This window comes from Peromyscus maniculatus, chromosome 1, assembly GCF_049852395.1.
Source record: "Peromyscus maniculatus bairdii isolate BWxNUB_F1_BW_parent chromosome 1, HU_Pman_BW_mat_3.1, whole genome shotgun sequence".
In the NCBI taxonomy this organism is placed as follows: domain Eukaryota; kingdom Metazoa; phylum Chordata; class Mammalia; order Rodentia; family Cricetidae; genus Peromyscus; species Peromyscus maniculatus.
In genome coordinates, this window is record NC_134852.1 from 169,481,602 (window position 1) to 169,508,420 (window position 26,819).

Here is a 26,819-nt window from a genome sequence, read left to right on the forward strand (position 1 = left end):
CTAAAGAATTTCAGGAAAAAAAGTGATATACTTCACTAAAAGAAATTTATTTGCAATGGCTTCATGGTTTACTCATTAAAAAATACTTTATTTTTGATTATGTGTATGTGTGTAGATATGTGCATGTGAGTGCAGTGCTTGTGGAGGCCGGAAGAGGACCTTAAACTCTATGGAGCTGGAGTGACAGGAGGTTGTAAGCCTCTTGACACTGGTTCTGGGAACTGAACACTGGTCATCTGGAACATCTGCAATCATTCTTAAGCCCTGAGCCATGTATCTATCCCCCAGTTTATTCTTAATCCCACAAAAAATGGTTTCTAGACTCTTCTCTGAGGCCCCTACTTCTGCCTTGTCAGCACACCCTATAAATGTGCACTACTGCAAGCAGTTAGAGTCTTCTGTAAAAGTAAAACCCAACCCTCCACCCAACACTCCCCTGCCTCTGTTCACTGGGAGCTCCACATCACAGATCTCACATTGCTCTTCAGAACAGCAGATGGTCTTCTGAGCCTCCCTTGCTGTGCATTGTGCTTGACCACTCAGATCTCTTGTTTAGCTAGGTTTATTTTGGATGTGCTTGGCTCAGTTCTCGTTCTGCAAGCCTACGTGATCCAGACAGCCTTGGCTCACAGCTCAGCTTCACAGGTCAGTTACACAATAAGTTACTCAGCTCTGGGAGCAAACAGCGTAATAACGTGAAGAGCCAAGATGATGAGCTAATTGCTCCAGAATTGAGCTCTGTCTATCTCGCCAATATGTCTTTCTCTCCCATAACAATAAGAATGTGAGCTCAAATATAGGAAAAGAAGCAAGGGAAACATTAGGAGACACCCAAGAACACAAGCCCACAATGAGGGCAGGCATAGACACAATAGGTTGAGACTTTTACAACTTTCATTCTTTTCTCTAGGCAAATGGTAGATGAATGCAGTCTGCTCTGGAAATGAGTGAGCATTTGGATGGTCTGTAAGGTTAGAGCCAGACAGTCCTAAGTTTAGCTTTGGCTCTGAATCTTGCTAAGTTGTGTAACTTTGGGCAAATTACGTAAGCTCCCTGCATATTACTTTGCTGGTTTATCAAATGAAAATAAGGGTTTTGGATAGAGATGGCTATACTGAGGAGTCCGGATCATGTGTGTGAAGTATCTGTCTAGCTTGGTATATAGCACAGACAGAATATTGAAGTTTAGTTATTAAATATCATTTATCTGTGTCTTCTTCAGCTCCCATCATCAACAGAAGTTTTTGAATATGATGTTGAATTGTGTATGTATATATGCTCTTGATTACTGGTTTTTTTTTTTTTTTTTTTTTTTTGGTTTTTCGAGACAGGGTTTCTCTGTGTAGCTTTGCGCCTTTCCTGGAACTCACTTGGTAGCCCAGGCTGGCCTCGAACTCACGGAGATCCGCCTGGCTCTGCCTCCCGAGTGCTGGGATTAAAGGCGTGCGCCACCACCGCCCGGCTGATTACTGGTTTTTGCAGATCAGCATCAGTCAGAGCTATAGAAAAATACTTAGACTCAAGCCTCACTCCAGCACAGTCAGGTGGGAACTGCAAGTAGGCAGTGTGATGTTCTATCCCTCAGATGATCCCAGTGTGTAGTTAGAGCTAAGAACTACTGGTCTACCATTCATTTACATGTGTGGAGGCCCACAAAGGTTTCCTGGTGAGATCTGAGCTTGCTTTACCCAGCAGAGCTGCATTAGAGGATTGCTTGACCATGGTTTCTAGGTGATTGGAAGGGCCTACACTTGGCTGTGCAAGGGGGGAGGTCTTTTGCTCCACCCCTTGGCATTTCTATAAACAGCCCTTTAGAAGAGACAGAAGGGGCAAATGTATAAGGATCCAGGACCCCCTAAGGCTATCCTGTGTTTCTATCTGTTTCTCTCCCCTCTATCCTTCTATCTAAATCTCTTATTCCCCACTCAAGAGTACTCTGTGGTAAAATGTGGGAGCTGGTCTCCCAGTTGGCCTCCCACATACATTGGGGGCACTTGACACCAAAGAGAAAGGTTTCTTTATCTTTGAATCTTCATTCCTAGGTAGATACAGGTGCTTAGTAAATATTTCTTGACACCCACTGGAAGATGGAGAGGGCTGTCCAAATTCTCATACACACTGGTGCATTTCTTGTCAGTTAGATAAAGGCAAGGTAGAGCAGTGTAGGGTTGTTCTTGCTGTGGATGCCCTAGATACCTTTCTGACTGTGACTAAATACCTAATGAGAAGAAGCTTAAGGGAACAAATGGATGTTATATTGGTAAATTGTCACGTGCTGTTCAAACTTGCTAAGAAGCTGCCTCTAGAAGTGGAGTTGCCTTGTACCCCCACTTCAGACTCAAACATGTTGTATCAAGTATCCCTCAAGACCCCTTGTTTGAGGATGGCCTGCCCCCACCCCAACACTATGACAAGGAGAAAGGAGAAAAGCAAAGCAGATGAGGAGTTCAAACATCGTGTCCTTGAGACCAGAGAGAAAGGTGAATGATTTCCAACAGATGTCACCATGTCTTCTCCCATGTTCTAAAAGTGCCTGCCCTGAGAACGGGAATCCAGAAGTCCAGAACTGGAAACTAATTTGCGGTGAAACTGGGACATCCAGCTGACTGTCTCCACTATCTGAGTTATCTCTGCTTGATGTTGTGAGCACACAATGCTTTGCTATCTGCTGCATTTGTCTGTCTATCTACTGTGTCTACATAACTGCTAATGGCAGTTGACTCCTTTGCTTTGGCTTGGCACATACTTAATAAACTAATTCAAAACCAATGCATTTTGCTTATTCTCCTGACCATCCAGTAGCGGGTAGAAGGATTTTGGTTTGTAGCTTAAGGTGATGCAGTCTATAAGCTGGGGAAGCATGGTGCAGGAAAGTGAGCTGGCTGCTCAAATAGTATATGGAGGCAGAGGGTTAATACCAATGCTTAGCTCACAGTTTCCTTTTTTCCCTTTATTCAGAGTGAGACATGATCCCATGGGATGGTGCCTCCCATTTTTAGGGTGGATTTTCCCTCCTTGGTTAAACTTCTCTGGAAACATTTTCACAGATACACCTAGGAGTATGTCTCCTAGGTGATTTTCCATACAGTCAAATTGTCAATGAAGATTCACTATCACAGTGGAGATCTGAGAGTCAGGAATTAAGAAAGGTCAAGTATTTTCCCCACTAGCTCACTCACTGGTCCCAAGATATTGGTCACTGTTTCTCCTCTTGTATCATTAGAGATCAGAGAAGTACACTAGTACAATAGAACATTTTGGAAAATTCCACCAATTTGAAAACAGTGACTTTTTCAAAAGAGTTCCCTTGAGAGACAGAAAGATATTGCCTCTTCCAAGGTCAGAAGGGTAGAGAGTGGCTATTCATGTAGTGAAGGCAAACAGGCAAGCATTTGGGACTATTGTTATTATCACTCAGTATCTGTAGAAGATTCTTCCCCAAATCCCCCATGGTACCAAGATCTGTAGATGCTCAAGTGCCTTATATACAAGGATGTGGTATTTACATATAACTTGCACTCATCCTCTGATACACTTTAAATCATCCCTAGATTACATGTAATATATACTGAAATATAAAATTTAGGAAACAATGACAAGGAGAAAAAGACTTTGAAAGAGAGTCTCTGACACACCAGTCAACAAGAAAACCATGTGTTAGAGAATATTCCTTCTACTGTCAGCTTCTGTTAGGACCCAACCGTCTGGAGCTTTGTCAGAAGCCTACTCATCAGAACATGACAGAATCTTCAGACTATGAGAAAGATGACAAGGAAGAGATGAAGAAAACAAAATGAATAAATGGTAGTTGGTTCACCTATCTGGTCCTAGATTGAAGGCAACCCCAAACAGTCTTCCCAGATGATGACTCATGATGACGAGACAGCAGGAGACATTACATCTTTGTTAGTTGAAGTCATTGAGGTTTAGGGATATCTGTTATTATAGCATACTCCTTCCATATATATACATACAAATATATGCATGTGTATGTAAATATAATAACATAATTCACATACATTAGAGTTTCTGAGTTAACTCCTTCCCTTGAAAGGAATGGACAAACTTATAAACAAAATTGCTCAAAATTGATTTTATTTTTAAATAGGATATCTCTACCCCAGCCATCCTGGAACTTGCTATGTAGATTAGGCTGGTCCCAATCTCACAGAAATCTTCCTGCCTCTGCCTCCTGGGACCTGGGATTGAAGGCATATACCACTAAACCAGGCAAAATTGGCTTTCTGAACCCTGTCACTTCCCATGCACACAAAATTGGATGTTTCCTTATTCCTTTGATCTTGAGCTCCCCATCTGTAAAAACTGACAGTGAATGTGAAGATGTCACTCACATTAAAGGTTTAGCAGAATGCCTGTGAATGATTAAAGTGAGGTAATTCAGTCCAAAAATATGAAGTAGCACGCAGAACATTAGGAGATGTTCGTAAGTCCTAAGCTCTCGTGGATCCATTGTAAAATTTAGGTATTCTTTTCTTTTTAAGTCAAATTTATTGAAATGTATTTTCATAGTGCAACATTTGTCCTTCATAGTTGAGCAAATTCATTCAGGCAGCCATAGGGTTATTCTAACAATCAATGGGACATTTTCAAACTCCCCTTCTGGAAGTTTTTATGTTTAGATAATATGTTATCTAAAGCCCAACAGAGTTTTCTAGGTTTTGCTGGATGCCCTACTGCTTTAAAGGAGGACTATTCTAATTAATTATTTCAGATTGATTTGTGTGGAAGATTTATCTTCTTCCCATACTTATTCATCTATTTAATTCAACAACTTATTTACCTTTGTATGAATTTGTAGCTATTGGATATATTCTCTAGGTTATAAATGAATACTGTTTTACTTACATCTTAGCTCAGATTATCCCAGCTCTGACCACTAGAGACACTTTTTGGGTGGTTTACGTGTTCTTCAGACATGCCACCAATTGGGAGTTGTAGTTACTGTTCTATTGCTGACACCAGGACCACAAACACTCATAAAAGAAAAGTTTTCAATTAGGGGCTTGCTTACAGTTTCAGAGTTAGTCCATGATCATCATGGTGGGAAACTTGGTTGCAAGCAGGCAGGCATGGCGCTGGAGCACTAGCCAAGAGCTTACATACGATCTGCAAGATGGTGGCAGAGAAAGAGCAAGACTGGGCCTGTCCTGGGCTTTTGAGACTTCAAAGCCTACCCCCAGGGACATATCTTCTCCAACAAGGCCACATCTTCTAATTCTTCTGTCCTAGGTTACTATTGCTGTGATGAAACACAGTGATCAAAGCAACTTGGGAGGAAAGGGTTTATTTGGCTTATACTTCTGCATTTTAGTCCATCACTGAAGGAAGTCAGGACAGGAATTCAAATAGGGCAAGAACCCAGAGCCAGGAACTGATGCATAGACCATAGAGGGGTGCTGCTTACTGGCTTGCTCAAAATGAATTGCTCACCCTGCTTTCTTATAGAAACCAAGACCACTATCCCAGGGATGGCACCACACACAATGGGCTGAGTCCTCCCCTCATCAATCACAAATTATGAAAATGCCTTACCACCAGATCCTATGGAGACATTTTCTCAATTGATGTTACCTCCTTTCAGATGTCTCTAGTTTGTATCAAGTTGACATAAAACTAGCCAGCACACCTCACATGGTTTCACCAACTGGGGATCAAGCATTCAAATACATGAGCCTATGGGGGCCAATGTCATTCAAACTACCACAGGGTTGTGGTTTGTTTTTTTTTTAATTTCTTTTGTTGCCTTTGAATAATTTCTTACTTTCTGTCATCATAAGATGCTACAAGCTCATCTTATATATTTACTGTCATAAGTCAACTAATTTAAGAAAGGGACTTGCTTGCTTCTATTGGAGAATGATATTAAAAACCAAGATTTAGGGATTGGAAATAGTTACTAATTCTGGGGTATAGTCAGGAATTCTCAGCTGTGAACATGAAGTACCTTTTGTGGTGAAATATTGTGTATCCTAATAAACTTGCCTGAAGATCAGAGGACAGAGTCAGCTACTAGATTAGACATAGAGGCCAGACAGTGGTGACACACACCCTTAATCCTATCACTCAGGAGGCAAAGATCCATCTGGATCTCTGTGAATTCAAGGACACACTGGAAACAGAGCCAGGCAGTGGTAGCACATACCTTTAATCCCATGAAGTGATGTCTGGACAGAGAAAGGTATATAAGGTGTGAGGAAACGGGAACTCACTCTCTTTAGACTGAGGATTTCATAGAGGTAAGAACTAGTGGCTGGCTACTCTGCTTCACTGATCTTTCAGCTTTTACCCTGATATCTGGCTCTGTTTTTTTTTTTTAATTAAAAGACCATCTAAGATTTGAATAACACCCTTTTAAAATCCTTTAAAATATTTTCCAAACCTGAAGAAAGACTGGAGCAGAGCAACTTTGATTTTCTAGGATCTCCCTTTCCTCAATCTATTCATGCATTTACCCATTTTTTTGGTTCTTTTATCTTTTCTTCTTATTTTATCCTTTTACTTATTTTATATTTTTTCCATGAGATTCCATTTTCCTTATGAGTACAGGCCAGTTGTACAAGTGGTCCACATTTGGGATTCCTCTTGTGACTATCTTCTAGCTCAATATGGCTTGCTTTCTCTCAGAATTCCTGAACTTGGACCACACTGTTACTAGGGGATGCTCTTCTATGCAGTACAAGCAGAATTATGACCTTTGTCCTTAGATGTTAGTAACAGCATCCTAGGCATAACAATGAAAATGTTTTAAAAAGATGACAAATGTCCCATGGTAGCCTACTTGCCTCCTGGAAACTCTTGTCACAAATACTAGAGGGAAGTATCCTTGTTGTGGAATTTATTTTGTCAGTAGACATATAATGTTAAGTTGTTTGGAACTAGTTACAGAGGTGCTAATTGCAGTAACTTGTGTAGACTGGCTGTAATAAGCTATCAATTCTGGTGGTACTTTAAGACCCTATGGTTATCCCATTGCTCAACAGTTTTGCAAGCACTGATTTTAGCACACAATCATTACTTGGTCATTCTCCTTGAGTCAATGATGCTTTTCTTATGCATCTGCCAGATGAAAGTTTTCTGAAAAAGAAGAAAGCTTTTCTTTTATTCCCATTCCTTCCTCAAATATCATGATAGGTTTTTCAATCTACAATTGACCATGGAATAGAGTGGCTAACAAGTGAGCAGATCCCACATAGAAATAATGGGAAATATACTTCAAGTGTGAGATGTAGGCAAGAACTTTCTGAACAGGATTCCAACAGCCTAGGAAGCATCCCAAGAGGTAACAAATGAGACCACATGAAATTAAAAAGTTTCTGTGCTAAAAAGAAAACTGTCAACAGAACAAGCTAAGTGCCTACAGAATAGAGGGAATCATTGCCAGCTCTACCTCAGACAGAACTATATCTAGATTATATAAAGAATTGCAAAAATTATGGTGTTGGAGTGATGGCTCATCAATTAAGAGCCACTGGCTGCTCTTATAGAGGATTCAGGTTTGATTCAACTGTCTGTAACTCCAGTTCCAGGGATCCAACATCCTTTTCGGTCTCCATGGGTACTATGCAGGCATGCATTACCTGGCCATACATGCAGGCAAAACACTATACACATAAAATAAACTATAAATGAACAAAACTTTCAGAAATTAAAGACCCAAAACCCTAAGCTGCCAATGAAATGAACAGACAGGTCTTGAAAGAAGAAATACAAACAATAATATTTCTCGAAGTGTTTACCATCCTTAGCCATCAGGGATACTCAAATTAAAACCACATTTTGTTAGCTAGAAGTTTTCCTGTGTCCTGCCTGGCCACATTAGGATAAATCTCTCTCATCTGCCAGTCCTGTAGCCACTTGGACCCAAGTAAACACACAGGCTTATATTAATAATAACTGCCTGGCCATGGCTCAAGCTTTTTGCTAACTAGCTCTTATATCTTAAATTAGCTCATAACTATTAATCTATGTATTGCCACATCATCTGTGGCTTTACCTGCATCCCATTATATGTTGCTCCTTCAGTGGTACCCCCTCTTCTTCCTGTCTTGCTCTTTGAATTTCCTGCCTGCCTCTAAGCTGCCTTGCCATAGGCCAAACAGCTTTATTTATCAACCAATCAGAGCAACACGTATTTGCAGCTTACAGAAAGACATGCCCCTATCAACTTTTAGATTCCATCTCATGCCAGTCAGAATGGCTAAGATCCAGAAAACAAAAGACAAAGAATGCCAGTGAAGAATTTACTATGGAGAAAGAGAAGGTTTTATTTACTTTTGGTGGGATTGTAACTAGTATAGCTACTAGGGGAATTAGCATGGAACTACACTGAAAAACCTAAAAATAAAACATCATGTTACCCATGTATATCTCTCCTGGCCATACACCCACAGAAATACATGTATGTATCCTACCACAAGGATGCCAGTCCATCCATGTTTACAGATGCATAATTGACAATGACAAGGAAACCAAGCCATTCTATACATCAATTAACAGATAAACGAATAATAAAATGCAGTGCATATCCACAATGGAATCTTATTCAGCCAAAGGGGAAAATGAGTTATGGAATTTGCAGGAAAATGGTTGTCTCTGGAAAGTATTATATTAAGTGAACTAACCCAGACTAAGACAGATAAACACTGGGTCCAAACCTTTGTTGTTTGTATTAATATATGTAAGTTTGTTGTGAAAACATGAAATGCAGAAAATCAGAACTATGTGAAAACAACTAGAGAGGTTTCACTACTATGTCTCCCCCTCCTTTTTATTTAAAATATTTGTTTTTATTTTTATTTATGTGTCTGTGTCTATGTACAGATGTGTGAGGGTACACAGAGGTTGGAAGAGGTTGTTGGAGTCCCTGGAACTGGGGTTATAGGTAACTGGGAGCTGCCCAACTTGGGAACTGAGAACTAAGTCTGGTCCTCTGAGCTATTAACCACTGAGTCATCTCTCCAGCTCCTCCACTCCTTGCCACAGACAACTATCTTCAAGTCTACAGTCAGCCAGCTTGTTCCCTTTCTGTTATTTTTTAATTTTTTTGGCAATATCAAGTATAAATGTAGATATGCACACCTTTTAATTTCAACATCTTGCTGACTCAGAAGGTAGCACACCACGAGACAAACAAAACAGAATGCCTGTGAAACAGTATATCAGCAAATCACTTTTACTTGATACAAATCTTTTCGGGTCTTTCTGACAGTAGAGTACTCCATGTGCTTGCATACTCTAGGTAACTCAGCTAGTTATCTATGAGCCTGGCATTTCGTCTGCTTCCAGTGGTTGATTACGTTAATACCACCTTGGATGTTTGTATAGCCACTTGCACCCCTGACCCAAGGCTTTGCTTTCCAATGTCTTGCTCTTTCTCACCTAAGACTCGAATTTTCCCTTCATCCAGTACATCCACTCTATATTTGCAACCTGGCTATTAGTCACATAGTGGCCATCTGAGCTAACAGATTAGCCAGTACAAAGTGACAGTGCTGTGTTCATACCATCTTTGTGTTACTTAATAACAGCCCCCAAACCAAAGAGTGGTAAGGGTGGTGATTTGGTTATACCAAAGAAAATCCAAAAATGTTTCTAAGAGAAAATGTAAATTTATCCTCTTCAGGAAATTCGAAAAAACAAAAAGGGAGGGGCATGGTAAAATTGCTAAGATTCTTCAGAAGAGTAAATGTCTGTGAAATCATGATGGCAGAGAAATAAATTTGTACTAGTTTTACCGTTGTACTCAGACTGTAAATTAGAGCCACAGTGTGTAAGAGGTGCTCAGTTTCAACTGAAAGGCACTGAATGTTAGGGTTCTGAATTGCTGTAGTGTTGGGAGTCCATTGAGAGTCTCAGAACTCAACCTGCATGAATGAGTGTACACTGTTTAGAATGTGAGTCTGTGTTCTTAGCTTAGCTTTCTAGAAGAGGTGTCATGTGATCCAAGTGCCAATGCATAGGCAATACAGCCTGTCACATGTTCTTCAAAGGCTGTACCATTTAGTTTCCACCTCAGGGAATAAATGTATTCCCTCTCCTACAGCCTTGCCTGGAGAGCTGATGTGCTTTTGATATGCTATTCTGATTGGTGAAACACTGTCCTATGGGGTTGTGCATTCCTCTGGGTTGGTGTGCTCATTGCTGTCTTGAATTAGAGCAACTGTTCACACACCCTCAGGAGACCCTCACAAGATTGGACTCATTAACATTCTTTCATGGTAGGAAGTGAAGGCTCATGAAGCTAATAAGGCTTAAGGAGTCCCACACCTCCCTGAGGATGTAAATAGTTACTAAGGGCTGTGAAGAGGAGGCTGGTGTGCAGTGGGCTGTAACTTTCCCATGCTCCTGTAAGCAACCTCTCACTCATGTTCCTTTAAGCACCTCCAATAAACACATTAGTTCACCCAGCTGGACTTTCATGGCATAATTTCCTTGACCTGCTATTGCCGCTGTGTCTGGGGTGAACAAAACAGACAGCCCAGGAAAAGTCATGCAAACCATGGTCCTTTTAATTTGTATCTCCCACCTAATAAACCAGTAGCTTTTCTTGTGCTTGAATGCCCTTTGTCGCATGTGATTTAAAAGCCTACACCTTTCGTCATATTGTGTTAGTGTCACCCCGGTTAAGACTGCTTTTGCTTCTACCTGGATTCTATAAGAGCATTCTTACCACCGTTGGTACTCCAGCCCCTCTGCCTGTCAATCACCCTTGAACACTGTCGGTAGCCAAATTCAACTTAAAATACCTCCTCAGAAGAGCATTCGAGAGCCGAGGATGCAGCTCCGTTGGCAGAGCGCTTGTCCTGCATGCAGAAAGCCCTGAGTTTAATCTCTTCATCACTGAGTGCGGTGGCACACAGCTGTAATCCCAGCAGTGGTGAAGTGAGTAAAGGAGGATCAGAAGTTAAAGACCATCCTCAGCTGCGTAAGTTGAGGCCAACACGGGCTCTGGTAGACCCTATTTCAAACAGGAAAAACCTGAGCCACCCCATCATTCTGCTTCTTGTTTGTTTGTATACTTATCTATTCAAGTGCTGAGGATGGAATGCCGGGAATCACATATCCTAGGCAAGCTTTCTACTACTGAGCCACATCTCCTGGTTCCCTGTCTTTCCTTCTCTCTCTCTGTCTGTCTGTGGCTCTTTAACCTTCAGCTGTTCCACTTCAGCTAAGGAACACTTTTTAAACACATTCACTGAATTCAAGGTTTGGATTTTTAATGGCTTCTCTAAACCTTTCTCTGTGTGTTTCCTTAGAGTTGCTCATTCCTTCTTCAACACTCGTACATTTAGTGGTGGAAAATCCACAGCAGGACGTCTTGCCACTTGTCATCAGGTGGAAGCCCCATACTTAGGGCAGCTCTCCCTGTTCTTTGTGGGCAACACAGGTAAACTCACAGTCTCCCCTCTGCCCCGCCTCTCTGGGAAATCCCTTTGACCGCCTCAGGGCAGGAGGGTCCCTGTCTGAATTTTTCTTATGCATAAGTTTGGCTCGTTGTGTGAAACTTTAGTTATATGAATTTATTTCTTCTTGGTAATTGCTTAAATTTTTAAAAAGTTTCTCAACTACATTCCTTTCAAAGAACAAAAATTAATGGAATTTCATTATGTTCTCTGGAGTCAAAATATGAGCACAATAACTTCTGTTTCTATTAATGAGGTAAGTGAGTAAAGATTTTATATAATGTGAATGAAATCCATTATTAAGTCAATGGATAAATAGGTATGGACCTCAAATCTCAGGTTATACTATCTTTGTTAAATGAAAACTGTGAAAGATACCTCAAAACATCAGGTAAAATCGCCTCACTCCCAGATAGTCAAAATATAATTCCAAACACTCAGATTTGCCTTTGTGAAAAATGTCAACTAAAGATACTTCTTAGAAAGACAAAGAACTTGACATCAAGTATTCTTAGAAAAAAATTAGGAATGTTGTTCGTTTATAGCCCATAAAGAAAAGAAACCTCACTCCATAATAATAAATATTCCCTCGGCTCCATCCCAGACTATGAAATTCAGTGTTTTCCTCCAGACAAAAACATCACTTTTTGGTCCTGGGTTAGTTTTTTTGTCTCCTTCATGAAAATATTTCTAGAACTGACAAGACCTCCTCCCTGGAGCTGGCTGTGATTTCCATCAACCTGGAAATCAAATTTTCCTTTATTAGTTGTAAAACACAGACATTAGTATATAGTGTTCTAAATCTCTGAAAAGGAATACAAAACTCAAAATATTCCCAGCATTCACAACAACTGTTTATGACATAACATAGATAAAAATGTCTCAAATGGCTGCTCTTGCATGTCCTAATTCCTCCAGAGATTGTCTAGACCCCTTCAAAAATGAATCTGCATTGTTAAGATGGAATAAAGTGAAATTCTCTCCAAAGGATGACGTTTTGTTTCACAAGAAGAATTTTGGGCAGACATTGGCAAGTCTTTTAAAGTTCTCATTCCTATATTCTTAAAACTATAAAATGCAACAAAACACATTTTATCAAATCTTTCAGTTCTAATATTCTATAAAAGTAATTTTTGTTGTATGATTACTTTCCTTTTCTTGGATTACATTCAAAATTTAATTAGAGTAAACATTGATTCTGAAGCCCTGAGTCTCATGAGTTATCGCTCTCTTTTGAACTTGAGAAACCCTCAAATTCAACCCAGTAAACATTTATACATATGTTTTTATTTCTTTAACTTACAATGGAGTTATGTCCTAATAAGAATAAAGGGAGTATACCAGTACTATAAAAATATATTTAATATTCACGGCCTACCAAACATTATAGCATATCCTAGAGCCGAGGACCCAGACTGCCTCTCAAACATTCTCAGAACACATTAGTCTACACTTTAGCAAGTGCCCCTAATATGAGATTATTTTGTTATAATACTTGGTTATCTTATGTAATATACTGAAGAATCACTGGCCACACAGCACACTGCATGGTATTGGTTGTTGACTTCAACCTGTGGCCTCTTAGCAGCCGTGGTTTGCTGCTGCACAACAAGAAACACGAGAAAATTCTGTATGCACACTGCCAGCACAGAAAAAGATTCCAGTTTAAAACCCTAAGATCATCGTCACCCCATGGTGGAGTGAGAACACTGCAAGCCACGACATCACAAGTGAGGGGCATTTGCGCATCAACTGTGTGTGCTTTATGACCCTGGCCTGCTGCTTTGCTTGTGGAAGCAGACAGTGTAAGTCGGAGAGCTTATTCTCAAGCAGGCCCTTTAGTGTCAGGCAGAAAGATATGCACATACTAAATGTTAGACCAATGTCATAGCAACCTACACATGAAAGGGAGGACAGGAGGGTTCATTCCAATGGAGAGATCACAAGGGCTCAGGAACGAGGTCATGGTTGAGATCAGGCAAGTCAGTTCAACAACACACAAGGCCAACACATAGGAATTTTGTAAATGAAGAGAAATACTGGAATTTAAGATGTTAAGACTCAGCATTTTGAATGTTCTTGTCACCTTCCCTGATCCTGCTGTACTTGAACTTCCCTGCACTCTGGGCCAACCTTATAAAGATCTTTTTTCCAGGTCCATCTCTAGTGGCACAGCCTTATCAGAGGGTGTCTGTCATGTCACCTTTGAATTTCCAGTGCCAAGGCGAGTCCCTGGCACACAGCAGATAGCTAAAGTCTCCTAAATGAAGGAATGAGTGGGATATTTCAATGGCACTTTGTAAAGTGAATCAGACCGATGGATCAGATAAGTAACCTCTGGATTTCTAGTCCCTGGTTGGCCAGTCTCTGTTAGGGAATTCGTTTTCCAGTTGCTACACTTTGGTCTCATCCTTAGCTATGTCACTGAGGAAGGGTGCACGTTGAATCTCCCAGTGATCATGGTTGCCTTGTCATTGTTCACATCTGTTGTGTAATGTCTCAGAAGGAAGATCACTAAGATACAGGATGCTTACATGGGGAGGTGAAACATTGCATCCTGCCGGAAGCTCATTAAGCTCAGAGAGTAAACACCTCAAAATAGTTTAAGGAAGTCCCTGAAACTGACCAGATTCATTAGGCCCCTCTCTTCACACACACACACACACACACACACACACACACACACACACACACACACACACACACACACACACGTATGTCTATATGCATTAAGAACTGTTGACAAATATCCTCAGAAGAGATTAGAACAGCTGAGAAGCTTGGACAGGACACACTCCAAACTGTTAAGCTGCCCTGGGTTGTTCAGCATGCTGCAATTTTCCCAGCTTTCATGAGCTGTCACTGTGCTGGGATGGGCTTTGATGATGCAGCTGTCTGTGAGTCCTTTATGATCTTGTAAGTAACCCTCGCCTATACTCCTGCAAGTAACCCCAATAAACTCATTGGTTCACCAAGCTGCACTTAGGGAGTATTTGTACTTTGGTCTTTCATCAGTTCTTTATTTGGTATGAGTAGATGTTTATCCACTCTCCCCCAAAATACTGTCCTATAACACCATATCTCTTATAGGATGATGTCTGAATCTGAGGGAGTTCTCAAGGGTACATTCTTTTCAGGGTTTTTTTTAAAGATGTGGAAGTAAAACTTACTCTTCTGTGTTTAACTTAGTGGGTTTGTTCTACTGTCATCACTGAACACATGATGAGAGCCAACATGTTTAAGATCTGTCCCCACAGCACACACCAACACTCAGCCCCCACCCACCATGACACACAAAGTTACAGGCATGGGTGTTCAGCACACAAAAAAGGTGCAAAAGAAATCCAGCTGGGTTAGGATGCCTAAGTGGAAAATAGGTCTCAAATGGACAAAAGTAAAATCAAGGCCATCAGAATATCTATCACTGCTGCCAGAAAGATCTCCTATCACTTCCTAAGAAAGACTGTAATTTGGGTATAGCAGCAAAGACAGAATGCAACAAAACACAATTAAAATATCCATAAGCAAGGTATAGAATCTGTTGCCAGTGTTTCAATTTAGTTCTTTTACTTACTACTATTTCAATTTACTTTCGCTTCCCAGATATTTAGAATTTTCCCCTTAAGTCTCTGACTGCCTCCTCCTTCTGAAGTTTTACTCTTGTTACTGAATTATCTTCTTCTCAAGCTACAACAGATGATAATGAAAGAACACTGTTCACGTTTCCTAAGCCTCAGATAAACTATAGCTCACGCATAATATTTAAGAATTAAGGAAGTCACAGAAGAGGAGGGGGGAAGAATTGTAGGAGCCAGAGGGGTCAAGGACACCAGGGGAACACAGCCCACAGAACAACTAGGCAGGGCTCATAGGGGCTGACAGAGACTGAAGCAGCGATCATGGAGCCTGCATGGGTCTGTGTTAGGTTCTTCATATATATGTTTGGTTGTTAGCTTGGTGTTCTTGTGGGGACTCCTAACAGTATGTGTGTGTGTGTGTGGGGGGGAGTATCTTTGACTCTCTCGTCTGCTCTTGGGACACTTTTCTTCCTACTGGGTTGCCTCATCCAGCCTTGATATGAGGGTTTGTGACTAGTCTTATTGTATCTTGTTATGCTGTGTTGGGTTGATATACCTGGGAGGCCTGCTCTTTTTTGAAGAGGAAATGGAAAGAGAATGAATCTGGGGGGTAGGGGAGGAGGGGGGGGCAGGGAGGAGTGGAGAGGGGGAGGCTGTGGTCAGGAAGTATTGTATGGGAGAAGAATAAACAAACAAACAAACAAACAAACAAACAAACAAACAAGTCTAGTAGGTAAGGCCAATAAGAGGTCTACTTAGCTGCCCTGTAATCTGACACTTCGCAAGTGGTCCATGGAGCAGCGGCAGTGGCCCCACTGAACAACCTGTTCTGCATCCTGACAAATTTCCCATACGATCTGTGCATGGTAACATTTTAGAGGCACCCAAGCCTCCACAGAAGCCCCCACAAAGTGAAATTACTCCGTTTCAGCTGGGATTTTCCTTCACAGATCCTATATGCTGTTTTCTATATGTTGCCTAGACTTAACATGAAAGTGCTGTCTTGAAATCAGTCTCCCTATTTTACGTTTTTTCATCAGATTCACTGATGTTATGTGCTGTTAACCAACCTCATCTTCTCCTTTGCCAGAGAACCAGCAGTATGAGCAGAAGGGATAGGAGAGCTACACAGTTGAACTAGAAAGTAGGTATGCTTTTCTTTGAGTAACAGGAATCTCGACTTCACCATGACCACAGTACAAAATATTGCATTAGGCTCCAAGCAATGGAATCACTTTCACAAAAGGAGATCTCCCTATCTCTCTACCCACTGGCTTTTGGGTTCCTAGTGAGTTAGAGCCAAGAGGCATTTCTTTGTTTGATTTGATTTGTCAGCCCGATAAAGAAGAGTTTGCATGTCAAGGGAAGACATCACCAGCCTTTCTTTCTTTCTTTCTTTCTTTCTTTCTTTCTTTCTTTCTTTCTTTCTTTCTTTCTTTCTTTCTTTCTTTCTTTCTCTCTCTCTCTCTCTCTCTCTCTCTCTCTTTCTTTCTCCTTCCTTCCTTCCTTCCTTCCTTCCTTCCTTCCTTCCTTCCTTCCTTCCTTCCTTTCTTTCTTTCTTTCTTTCTTTCTTTCTTTCTTTCTTTCTTTCTTTTTTGTTTTTCGAGACAGGGTTTCTCTATGTAGCTTTGCGCCTCTCCTGGAACTCACTTGGTAGCCCAGGCTGGCCCTGAACTCACAGAGATCCACCTGCCTCTGCCTCCCAAGTGCTGGGATTAAAGGCATGCGCCACCACCGCCTGGCTCACCATCCTTTCTTAAGCCTGGCACTATTGCCTCGCAAGCATCTCTTCTTCACTGTGACACTGTCTGTACTGTGGATAGTGATGGGGACACTGATAATTACCTCGATGATAAGACTTCTTGCTGAAGCAATGGCAACATCAGCATGTGTGGCAGGGGACATAGCTACTTTAACATTTTAAGTAACAAAGGACCATGACATACCCACAGTGCATCCCAGACACCCTTCCTCACAAGGTATGCATTCTTCATACTCAGAATCCTGGAATTCACCTGTACAGGGAGAGGAAAGGAAAACACAATTCAAACTCACTGGGTGGAGGCAGATTCACTGCTAGGAAAACATGTTGTTTGGTGTGTGCTTTATCTCGAAGTGAATCACAGAGTAATTATGAAGCCCAAAACCATCTTGAAGAAAGATGTCATGTACTTTAAAATCCTGTATCAATTTACCAGACTGTACCACTCAAATGGGTACAAATAGAACAGGCTTAGACTATATTCCGTATAACTAGTCTTTTTGTTTGTTTATTTTCTTGCTTGTTCCACTTTGCTCTTTGAGAGCAGGACTTGCTATGTAGCTCTAGCTGACCTGGAACTCACTATGTAGCTTAAGCCGGCCTTAAACTCATTGCTTTCATTTCCTGAGTACTGAGATTACAGCCATGAGCCACCATGGTTGGCTTTACTCAGTAAGTCAGTTCCATATATACATATATATATATATATATATATATATATATATATATATCAGACGCTATATCTGACCTACTAAACATATTTAAAGTTAAAAAATATTTTACTGTTCCTATAAATAGGAAGGAGAAATAGAAGGAGTTCTTAATTTAAAATATCTTGAAACTCTTCAGACACAGGCCAGCCATAATCCTTATGTAGCAGAGTTCTTACATATAAGAAAAGAAACATAATCAATGCTGCTAAATTTATCATCTTCCAGTATAACAAAGAAATTGAACAATGACAACAACATACAATTCACAGAGCATTTACAAATTTCAAGAAGATTTAGGTAGACTGATTCTCCTTGCTTCTCATGGGCAATACTGCTCGGTGTTATGCTTGCCCCTTTACCAAAAAAACCCTAAGGCATGGAGAAACTAGATTAGTTTTGCCCATAGTCTCAAACCTAGTGATCGAGAAAAAGAAAACTGTTGGCCAAGACTTTGAGACTCTGACCTCTGTTTTTCTCTCTTGTCTGGGCGTCATGGGGCTGGGGGAAAGGAAGGGAGGATACCTCCAGCCCCACTGGCTGACTGAGCTATTCAGAGTTATTCTAAATGTTCATAATAACGCCATGATAATTGAAAGTAAGGTAGTCAAAGCCTTCCTGATGCCCAGAGGTATAACCTCTCATCCCACCTCCTGGTGCTGAGTAGGAGCCCATAGGGGCCTCACCTTGTCGACACTCCAGCTTCTGGCAGGTGTGGTTGGTGGGCACGATGAAGTAGCCGCTCATGCATCTAGTGCAGACATGTGGGTTGTAGCAAAGCTCACAGTTGTCTGGGCAGGGCAGGCAGGCACGTCCCTTAGCAGGATAATGGCCCACAGGACAGCTCTCCCGACATTCCCCCTGGTATAGGAAGCGCTCCCGACCATGCTTGTCTGACCAGTTAGAGGGGCATGGGAAAGAGAAAATGCAAAAAGCAGCCATGGAGCTCATATAATCTAAGATGTTTTATTAAAAAGAGAAACAACTGAGTGCTTTTGTTCCCAGGGGAGCAAGAGCATCAGAATGGATTTAATAAAAAGTGCAATATCTATATCCTTATCGCTGAAAAGTTTTCCTTTCAGGGAATCATTTTACACTATTTTATATATTTGAGTGAACAACTTCTATTTGGGATGTCATTGCAAAACCACAAACCATGTTCTGTGGAAAGCTACAATTCAAAATGTGTTTAACTTTCCCAAGGGCTCCTTTGGGTAAAGGTAGATCCACTCAGACTTGGGGGTTACAGAGATGCCATAAAAATAAACATGTGCTACATGGCAGACACACTTGATAGAAGTGTAATCTTACAGTGATTTGGAATCACTATTAAAATCACATGCTTGTGCTGACTAATGTCTGGGTTTTTGCAAAGCTACTAATTGTTCTAAGGACAGCCTTATTGACACCCTAAATCAAGCACACCTCCACAACTCCTCCACCGCATCCCTAAGGGTTTTATTTCTGTCAACACTGGGCTCTATAAGAAAAGAATCAGCAGTTTCCCAGCATGATAGAACATGGGAATTTGCTCCTGGAGAGAACAGAAAAATCTAATCAGTTAGAAAAATATCAGGGTCAGTTACAGAAGATTATAAACAGCCACAAATATTTTTAAAAACAACATTAAGATTAATACTGCATATCTACCTAGGAGCCCCATACTCCCAGCTTTGGGTAGTTTCAGGGCTCCGTGTGCTCTGGGTAACTATCTACTCATTCTACTGAGAACCAGATTTCCCGTATGGCCTCACGTCTGAAGAACTGCTGATCTGTGTTGCCTAGAATAACCTGGTTCTCCCATTCTCTCTGTCACCACATGGAGATCCAAAGCACTGACCTTCAGGCTGCAGGGACACTGAGTATGTGTATAAAGTCATCAGTAGCCCCTTTGTTGCAAGGACAGACATAGAAAGTCAGTATAATGTTGGACTAAACCACATGAGCTTGCTGATATTTCAGCCTTTCACTAAAACTTCCTTTCTGGAGTTTCTTCAGGTAAAGCATTCCTCTTCAGCATGGTAATCTCAAGGCATAGGCTCTCCTTGCTGTGTTAGCATGAGCTTTTGCTGTGCAGAGAGCATGTTGAATAAGGGCTTGGTAAACAATTACCCTCTCCAGAAAACCTCTGCTCATCACATATGGAAATGATCCATGGCAACCTTTTGACTGCTCATTTGGTCTTTATCTGATAGTTTCTCATTGTTGAGTATGTGAGGACAAACCTCCTTATAATTCTGTTAACTCCTTGAAAGTGAGTCAGTTTTTTCACTGCGGTGACAGAAATACCTGGCATAAACACTTAAGGGGATGGAAGGCTTATCCTGGCTCTCAGTTTCAAAGGTGTCAACACATCATGGCAGAGAGGACATGGTGGAGCAGAGATGCTCACTTCCTGGAAGCCACACAACATAGAAGAATCCCCATACTAACTGGCTTTCTCATCCCCCACCTCTCCTTCTGGATCCCAGTGTATGGGATAATATAGCCTACATTAAGGGTAGAATTTCCCTCTTAGTTAATCCTCCCTGGAAACACTCACACAGAAACATACAGAGATTTCCTTTACTAATCTATAAGGCATTTCTCAATCAGATCAAGCTAACAAACACTTAACCATCATATGTATTATGCTCTCATTTATTGTGTTCTCCATTGCTTCTAATTGTAACTGGTGCAAAGGAGGGAGGCATTGAATATTTAAGATGATAGATTAGATGCAGCCCTTCAAGTGTAAAATGTGGAGAAAATGACATAGTCCTTATCATGTGGTTTGTGCAAGTAATGGTAAGATGCTAGACTATTTGACATTCGCTTAGAGTCTAAACTTGGTTCTAATTGCATGACGCACATTGAGATGTAGAATGCTGGATGGGAGAGTGGTTTTAAATGCCCATTTGTTCTTTCTACTTTTTCAAACAAGTAAGAAAAGGCTGAAAGAAGTGAAGTGACTATTTCAGTGTCTTCTAGTTAGTATGAAAGCTGGGGCCTGGGGATGTGGCTCAATTGTAGGGTACTTGCTTAGCACACATAAGGCCTTAGGTTCAAACCCCAGTATTACATAAAACCAGTCATAGCATATGCTTATAATCGCAGCATTTAGGAGGTGGAAGTAGGAAGATCAAAAGTTTAAGGTTATCCTCAGCTATGTAGCGAGCTTGGGGCTTGGGATGCAGGATATCTTGTCAGGAATCATTCAATCAATCAATCAATCAATCAATCATCAATCAAGGATGTTGGGTCAGTTGTACATTTCCTGACTGCTAGTCTTGAGGGTCTTTCTCCTGAATGATGGATTCTCTCTCTTACCTTCTATGTGTACACAGTTTATAAGCCAGATGCTGCCTTATGTACAGACCACTTTAGAAAACATTCACGGCTTATCTGGGGGGCACAGAGTCTTTATGGATAAGGTGGATATTAAGAGTGATAAGATGTGTGAAAGGGAAGTGCAGGCCTCCAGGTTTCCATATTCTTGCAAATCTGAGATGTTGTCATTTTCTTCCATTTTTCTTGCTTTTATTGTAAGCAAGAATAAAAATAAATACGTCTCTTTCACTGGACAAATGACATAAATATAACGGATATGATGCTATCACCTCAGGGTCAGCTAGACAGCTGCACACAGAGAGGACTGTGGAGAAATGCAGAGTAGCCTCTTTGAGGCTTCACTCTGAAAAATCTTTGGAAAAGATGGGTCCAGTACAACCACATCATCCAACTTTTTAACAGTGACCAATAGTCAACATTTATTTTTTCTTTAAAATTGCACAAAACTTAAATTTGCCTCACACTTAAACCCTACTTACTATATAGGCAAAATAATATGATTCTAGTTTACATGAAGTCGAAATAGAGGTTAGACATGTGAAACAAGGCTGTAGTGGTGTCAAGGGTTAAACCAAGGGTGCAGAGGAACTTGGAGGGCATGGCCTCCACACCAGTGGTGGCAGATACTCTGAGAGTAACTCAAGACTGGACCCAAAAGGTCACATCTGGCATGAGTGAATTGATTACCTTGCCATCTAAATGGCATAGTTCAGCCTGAGACCTGACATAACCTTTAATGCATTATTCGTTTTAGGGACCATATGTGTTTTTGCTAATTCCCTAGCTTTTCAGGTCTACCACAACAAAGTTTGGCTTTACTGTACAAGTCACGCTTGACAACACACTAAATAGTCTTTCCTCTTGTTTCCCCGGGAAGACCTCTCTTCACTTTGCTCATCTCCTTAGGGGCAGTGAATCAACATGTGTGATTATGTGAACAAGGTTTTTTTGTGTCCTGGCAGCAACAGAGCCTTCAGGTTGTACTGTGCTGTAACGAACAGCTGCCTGCTCTGAACATCAGCTCCATCACAAGGCTTCTGAGCCAAACCAAATGCTAGCTTGTGAGAGAACAGACCGAGGTGAGGGAAGAGCCAGCAGTGATTGCCCTCACCTGCTCTGCAAGAGGTGCAGTTGGAAGGCCCGCTTCCTTGGCATTCTTGGCAAGTGTGGTGGCATGGATGGCATTGCTTCTTAAGTTCAAACTTCGATGTGGGACAGTTCAAAATGCAGCGGCCATCATCAAAAACCCTGGAGGAGAAGCAGGCTATTAGAATTCATCTGGGTGACTTTTCAGAAGGACCCAAGAATCAGAACATGTGGTGTGCATGTTTTGCTGTGCAGATTTGGTTTCACTGTTCCAAAGAGTGATGCCTGGGGCTAGTCATCTCAGAGCATATGAGATATGAGTCATCTACCCATCCTTGGCCCATGATATGGATCCAAAAGCAGGCAAACCAGAAACTGATGAGGAATCAGCTAACTGGTGCCCACGCAGATTAAGGTCACATTGAAGGTTCTAGCCAAATCCAGCCAGTATCAGATGCTGTCTTTGACTTTCCTGATGCTAAACAGGCCTCTTAATCCAGAGGTCTTGAAGAAGGCATTCTTTCTTCAGTTATCAACATGCCCACATTTGGCAAACAACGTGTCCTGTCTAAGGGCCCTGGAAGAGTGGAATGATGCACTATTCTGAAAGTTAGGTGCTGCCTAGAAAGTTGCCTTATGAGCATTGCAAGTAATTAATGAATTAGGATTTTATTTGCTCATATATGGAGTCCTACAACCTCCATTTCTTGATCATGCTTACAAATACCCACAAAGACCTGGCACAAAAGTTAGAAAAGGGGCTTCTAAAACCTTTGGTTTTATATGTGTACACTAGATGCCATGATGTCACTGCTAATATTTTTGTGTTTGGGCTTCATCTTTCTTTGCAGAGTAATCATAAGAGCAGATGGGATCAAATCAACCAAATCCAAGCATTCTGCTTGAAAAACACAAAATGTTGATAAAATAAATGCAGGAATCAGACAGGTAATGTGAACAGCTGAGCCAGGGTTCTACCTCCAGATTTTTTTTGATTCAGTTGAGCTCAGGGAAAGGATTGAAAATTTGCATTTCTAACAATTTTTCTGGTGGTGCTAACATTACTGATCCAGAGAGCACACATTTAAAAAGCTTTCATTTTCTCATTTTTTAAAATTTTGCTTCAGCATGCATGCAACGATTGTCCATGTTAATGAAGCACAGTGTGGTATTTCAGCACACATGCTTAGACTCTACTGATGACATCAAGGCTGTTACCATTTCTAACTCCTCATCATTTCTTAATGATTGGCATCCACAAGCTTCTCTTGCCTGAGTCCTCATAAAATTTACAATTGGGGATTAAGATCTGCAGTGGCCCCACGATGCTGTGAGGTGCCAAAATTTGCTTCTAGCTGTTATCCAGTCCTTCTCTGTCCTGCTTCCCTCCCCACCCTTCCTCAACTCTAGTAATCACTGGTCTACATTCAGTTTGACTAGCTTTACCCTCCTCTTGTTAATGTAAGAATATGCAGTACTTATCTGAGTATGACTTAGGTCAGTTAGCCCAATGTTCGTTGGTTCTAACCATTTTGCTGCTAATGGCAGGATTTCATTGTTCTTTATGGTTGAATGATAACTGATTGTGTATATATACTCTATTTCTTCATCAGTTTGCCTGTCAGTTGGGTAGCAAGATTCATTATGTATCTTAGCCATTGTGAATGGTGCTGCAATTATCACTGATGTTTCTTTGGTATGCTAATGCCATTTCCTGTGGATCCTATAGAGATCACATTTGGAGAACCAGTGCTCTGTGAACGTCTGGATTGCTGTGGAGTTTGTGGACTGAGTTCATGTAATGTAGGTGATGCCAAACTAGTATCTGGTTGAGTTTCCTTAGAGTAGTATTTAATCATGGTTATAAGGTTAATTGAATGTAGACCATGTCCCCAAGAGTGTAATTGTGCTACCAGATCTAGGAGCAGAGAGGGCCAGCAAAGAGAAGGAAAATTTCTTTCTCTATACCACCTCTCACCACATGGGACATTACACAACACTGTAGATGGAAGACTCCAGAAACTTATTCCTGGGGTGGTACTGGCTTGTCTAAACCCCACTACTTACAGATCTAGACCCAAGCATTAGCTGGCGAGCTGGCAATAACAATCCTAGCATTGGAAGAAGTTGGAGGTAAAGCATCCATTCCCATCGATTTGTCACTTACATCAGTTTGGAAATAGAATGGGACTCAAGTCGACAAGCAAACACAGAAGGCCACCTTACTCTTGGCTTGCTGGTCCTGAGATTCTGCTCACCAAATTCAGCACCATTGGAAGCAACACACTTCTTGGTCTCCTGCAGAGTGTGTCCTAGCTTTAAGGCAACACTCACACACATGGCTGTCCATGTCAAAGAAAGGGGGAAATTCCAACAGAAGAGCTGGTGAGTCGGGGCTGTCCTGTGTGCCGGTCATTAGCTTGGCCTCATTAAAGCCATCACAGGGGCATTTCATGTAACTGCTTGCTGCTTTAGTGTTTCAATGCAATGAAACTTGAGAAAAAGTCTTTTCTCTCTCTGTTCATTGGAACAGATCAAATAGAATGTTTCAATCTGAGGAAGAGCAGAGTAACTTTCAGATGCTTTTTATCTAGTTTCATTTACCCCATTCACCTTCAAGACTGGGCTCGGAAGTGAGCCTAGGCAAAGAGAACCACGGCATTTCAGAGAGTACACGTTACATACATACATGAAACACTAAGGGGCTTTAAACATTAAGTTGTCTTTAAAGAGCTAAACAAAAGTTTTATAGGCATGCAAAGGGAAACCATAGGATACGAAGGTGATTTCTAAATTTCTGGTTTTCATTAGGGCTAGTGGATCACACCTCTAATTTTAGCACTGGACAAGTTGAAGCAGGAGGATTGCTATGAGTTTAAGGCAGACATGGGCAACCCATTGAGTTTCAGGCCAATTTAACCTAAAGAGTGGGACTCTATCTCTATTTCATTTATTTTTTATTTTTCTTGATGGTTTTTAGTGAAACAATTTTAGAGTTAAATTCTTTTTTTTTTTTTTTTTTTTTTCCGAGACAGGGTTTCTCTGTGTAGCTTTGCGCCTTTCCTGGAACTCACTTGGTAGCCCAGGCTGGCCTTGAACTCACAAAGATCCACCTGCCTCTGCCTCCCGAGTGCTGGGATTAAAGGTGTGCGCCACCACCGCCCGGCTAGAGTTAAATTCTTAAATTAAAAAAATCTAGAAAAGTTTAACATATATGGAAGTATGTATTGCATATGTAAATGACAATTGTCCTCCAACCAATGTGTATATCACTCAGCTTCAACAGTTGTTAACATCTGGCTAATCTTAGTTTCTTTCCACTAATTACTCATTCAGCTTTGAAGCAAACCCGAAAGTTAAAGTTAGCATTCTTGTCACAGGTGAAAGTTCTCTGAAGACCATCTTTATTTTCCAGGAACTAAAGGGATCCAACATCTTAAGAACAAGAGAAAAAAAAAAATCTCAGAACCAGCTCTCCAGGTTATTTGTCTCTCCTGTCCTCAGTCCAGATCCATCTTTACTGTTTTCTGTCCTGTTTTATTCTGGAAGTGAGCTCACTAAAAATTCTATCTCAGGGTCATCAATTATCCTCATCTGTGGGGTAGAATCCCCACTGGCCTCCAGCTAGTTTTAAACAAAACATCATCAGGAAATCTAAGGTTGAGAGAAGAGAGACTGGGCTCTTCCACCCAAGCCCAGCTACTTTCTTCCATGGCCGGGCAGAGTCTGTATCCTGTTCCTCCAACATCTGTCAAATGTCTACCTCTTCACTGGTCCAATTTTTGCTTTAAATCTAGGGGTGCTGAATGGCCCCTACTATGCTTGTTTTGAGTATTTCAGCATTCCTTGACTGTGACCTGGATGGCAGGGACAGTGTCCTAAAGAGCTGTTGGACTCTGTATCCATCTCAGAGCTAAATATAAAGCAAAGGTTTTTGCCCTGTTTTGCATGGACCTAACTCTACCTATTATGGCTTTGATGTGTTCTACAAATCTATGTGTTGGAAACTTGACTCACAGGCAACAAGGCTGAGAAGTAAGGTTTAATACAAGTGGACTAGGCAGTGAGGGATCTTCTACAATCATCGGCTTGATGATGTGATCTTGGGAATAGGTTAGATATAAAAGCAGGTCTGTCTTCCTTTTGTTCTCTTACTGTCACCGGTGACCCAGTACCACCAAGGCCTTCACCAGAGGCCACTGCCATGTACATAGATCTCACAGTCCCCAACAACGTTCAGCCACAGTCATATTGTTTATAATTTATCCAGTCTCAAGTATTGTGTTATTGCAGGTCCAAATGAGCCAAGACACTGATCCAGGCAACACTTTGGAAAACACTTAAGGAAAATACTTTGCCATTTTCTCAAGAACAAATAAGTCAACATCACCTTCTTTCCAGATAATTTGTTCCTTTTTATCTTTTCAACTCCCTTCGGGGAAAATAGCAGAAAAATAAGAAGTCAAGTGGTTCATTGCCATGCTACATTACCCTTTCTTGGACATGTGTGTATATAGCTAACATCAAAGAAGATGTGGGGGAGGAATGAATGCTTAGAGGAATGAAAAGAAATTGTTCCTGGGAACAATATTTTCTTAGGAGGATACCCTGGTTCAAGATTCATGCTCATGATTTCCTTTATTCAAAAGCTAATACTCAGTATACTTCACAAACACAGCCACCAAAATGTCCCAGTTGTGTTACCTATCATGTTGTTGTGGTGGGCTTAGATTTCTTTTTGTTCCCTTTTCTGGGACAGGGTCTTTCCATGCACCAGTGTAGACTTCAGACCCCAAATCCTTCTGCTTTATCTTCTCTGCAATGCTTGGCCCTGTACCTAGATTTTTTTTTAATAGTAGCCATTTGCTGTGGTAGAATTTTTTCTCTTATTTTTCATTTCTACTGTGCTAAGAACAATCATGCTTTCTCC

The 26,819-nt window shown here is 41.1% G+C and overlaps 1 protein-coding gene across 3 annotated transcripts in view; it reads right to left on the reverse strand.

The window, feature by feature from the left end:
• The window catches only part of Pcsk5 (proprotein convertase subtilisin/kexin type 5), a 434,887-nt gene that overhangs the window by 70,405 nt on the left and 337,663 nt on the right, over positions 1-26,819 (reverse strand). For all 3 annotated transcript variants that reach the window (XM_076560923.1, XM_076560919.1, XM_006995970.4), the window contains exons 22-24: positions 21,915-22,051; positions 18,160-18,366; positions 16,948-17,016 (exon numbers count right to left, since the gene is read on the reverse strand). In XM_076560923.1, the coding sequence (XP_076417038.1) occupies positions 16,948-17,016; positions 18,160-18,366; positions 21,915-22,051 (413 nt within the window). The remainder of the gene's footprint in view (positions 1-16,947; positions 17,017-18,159; positions 18,367-21,914; positions 22,052-26,819) is intronic.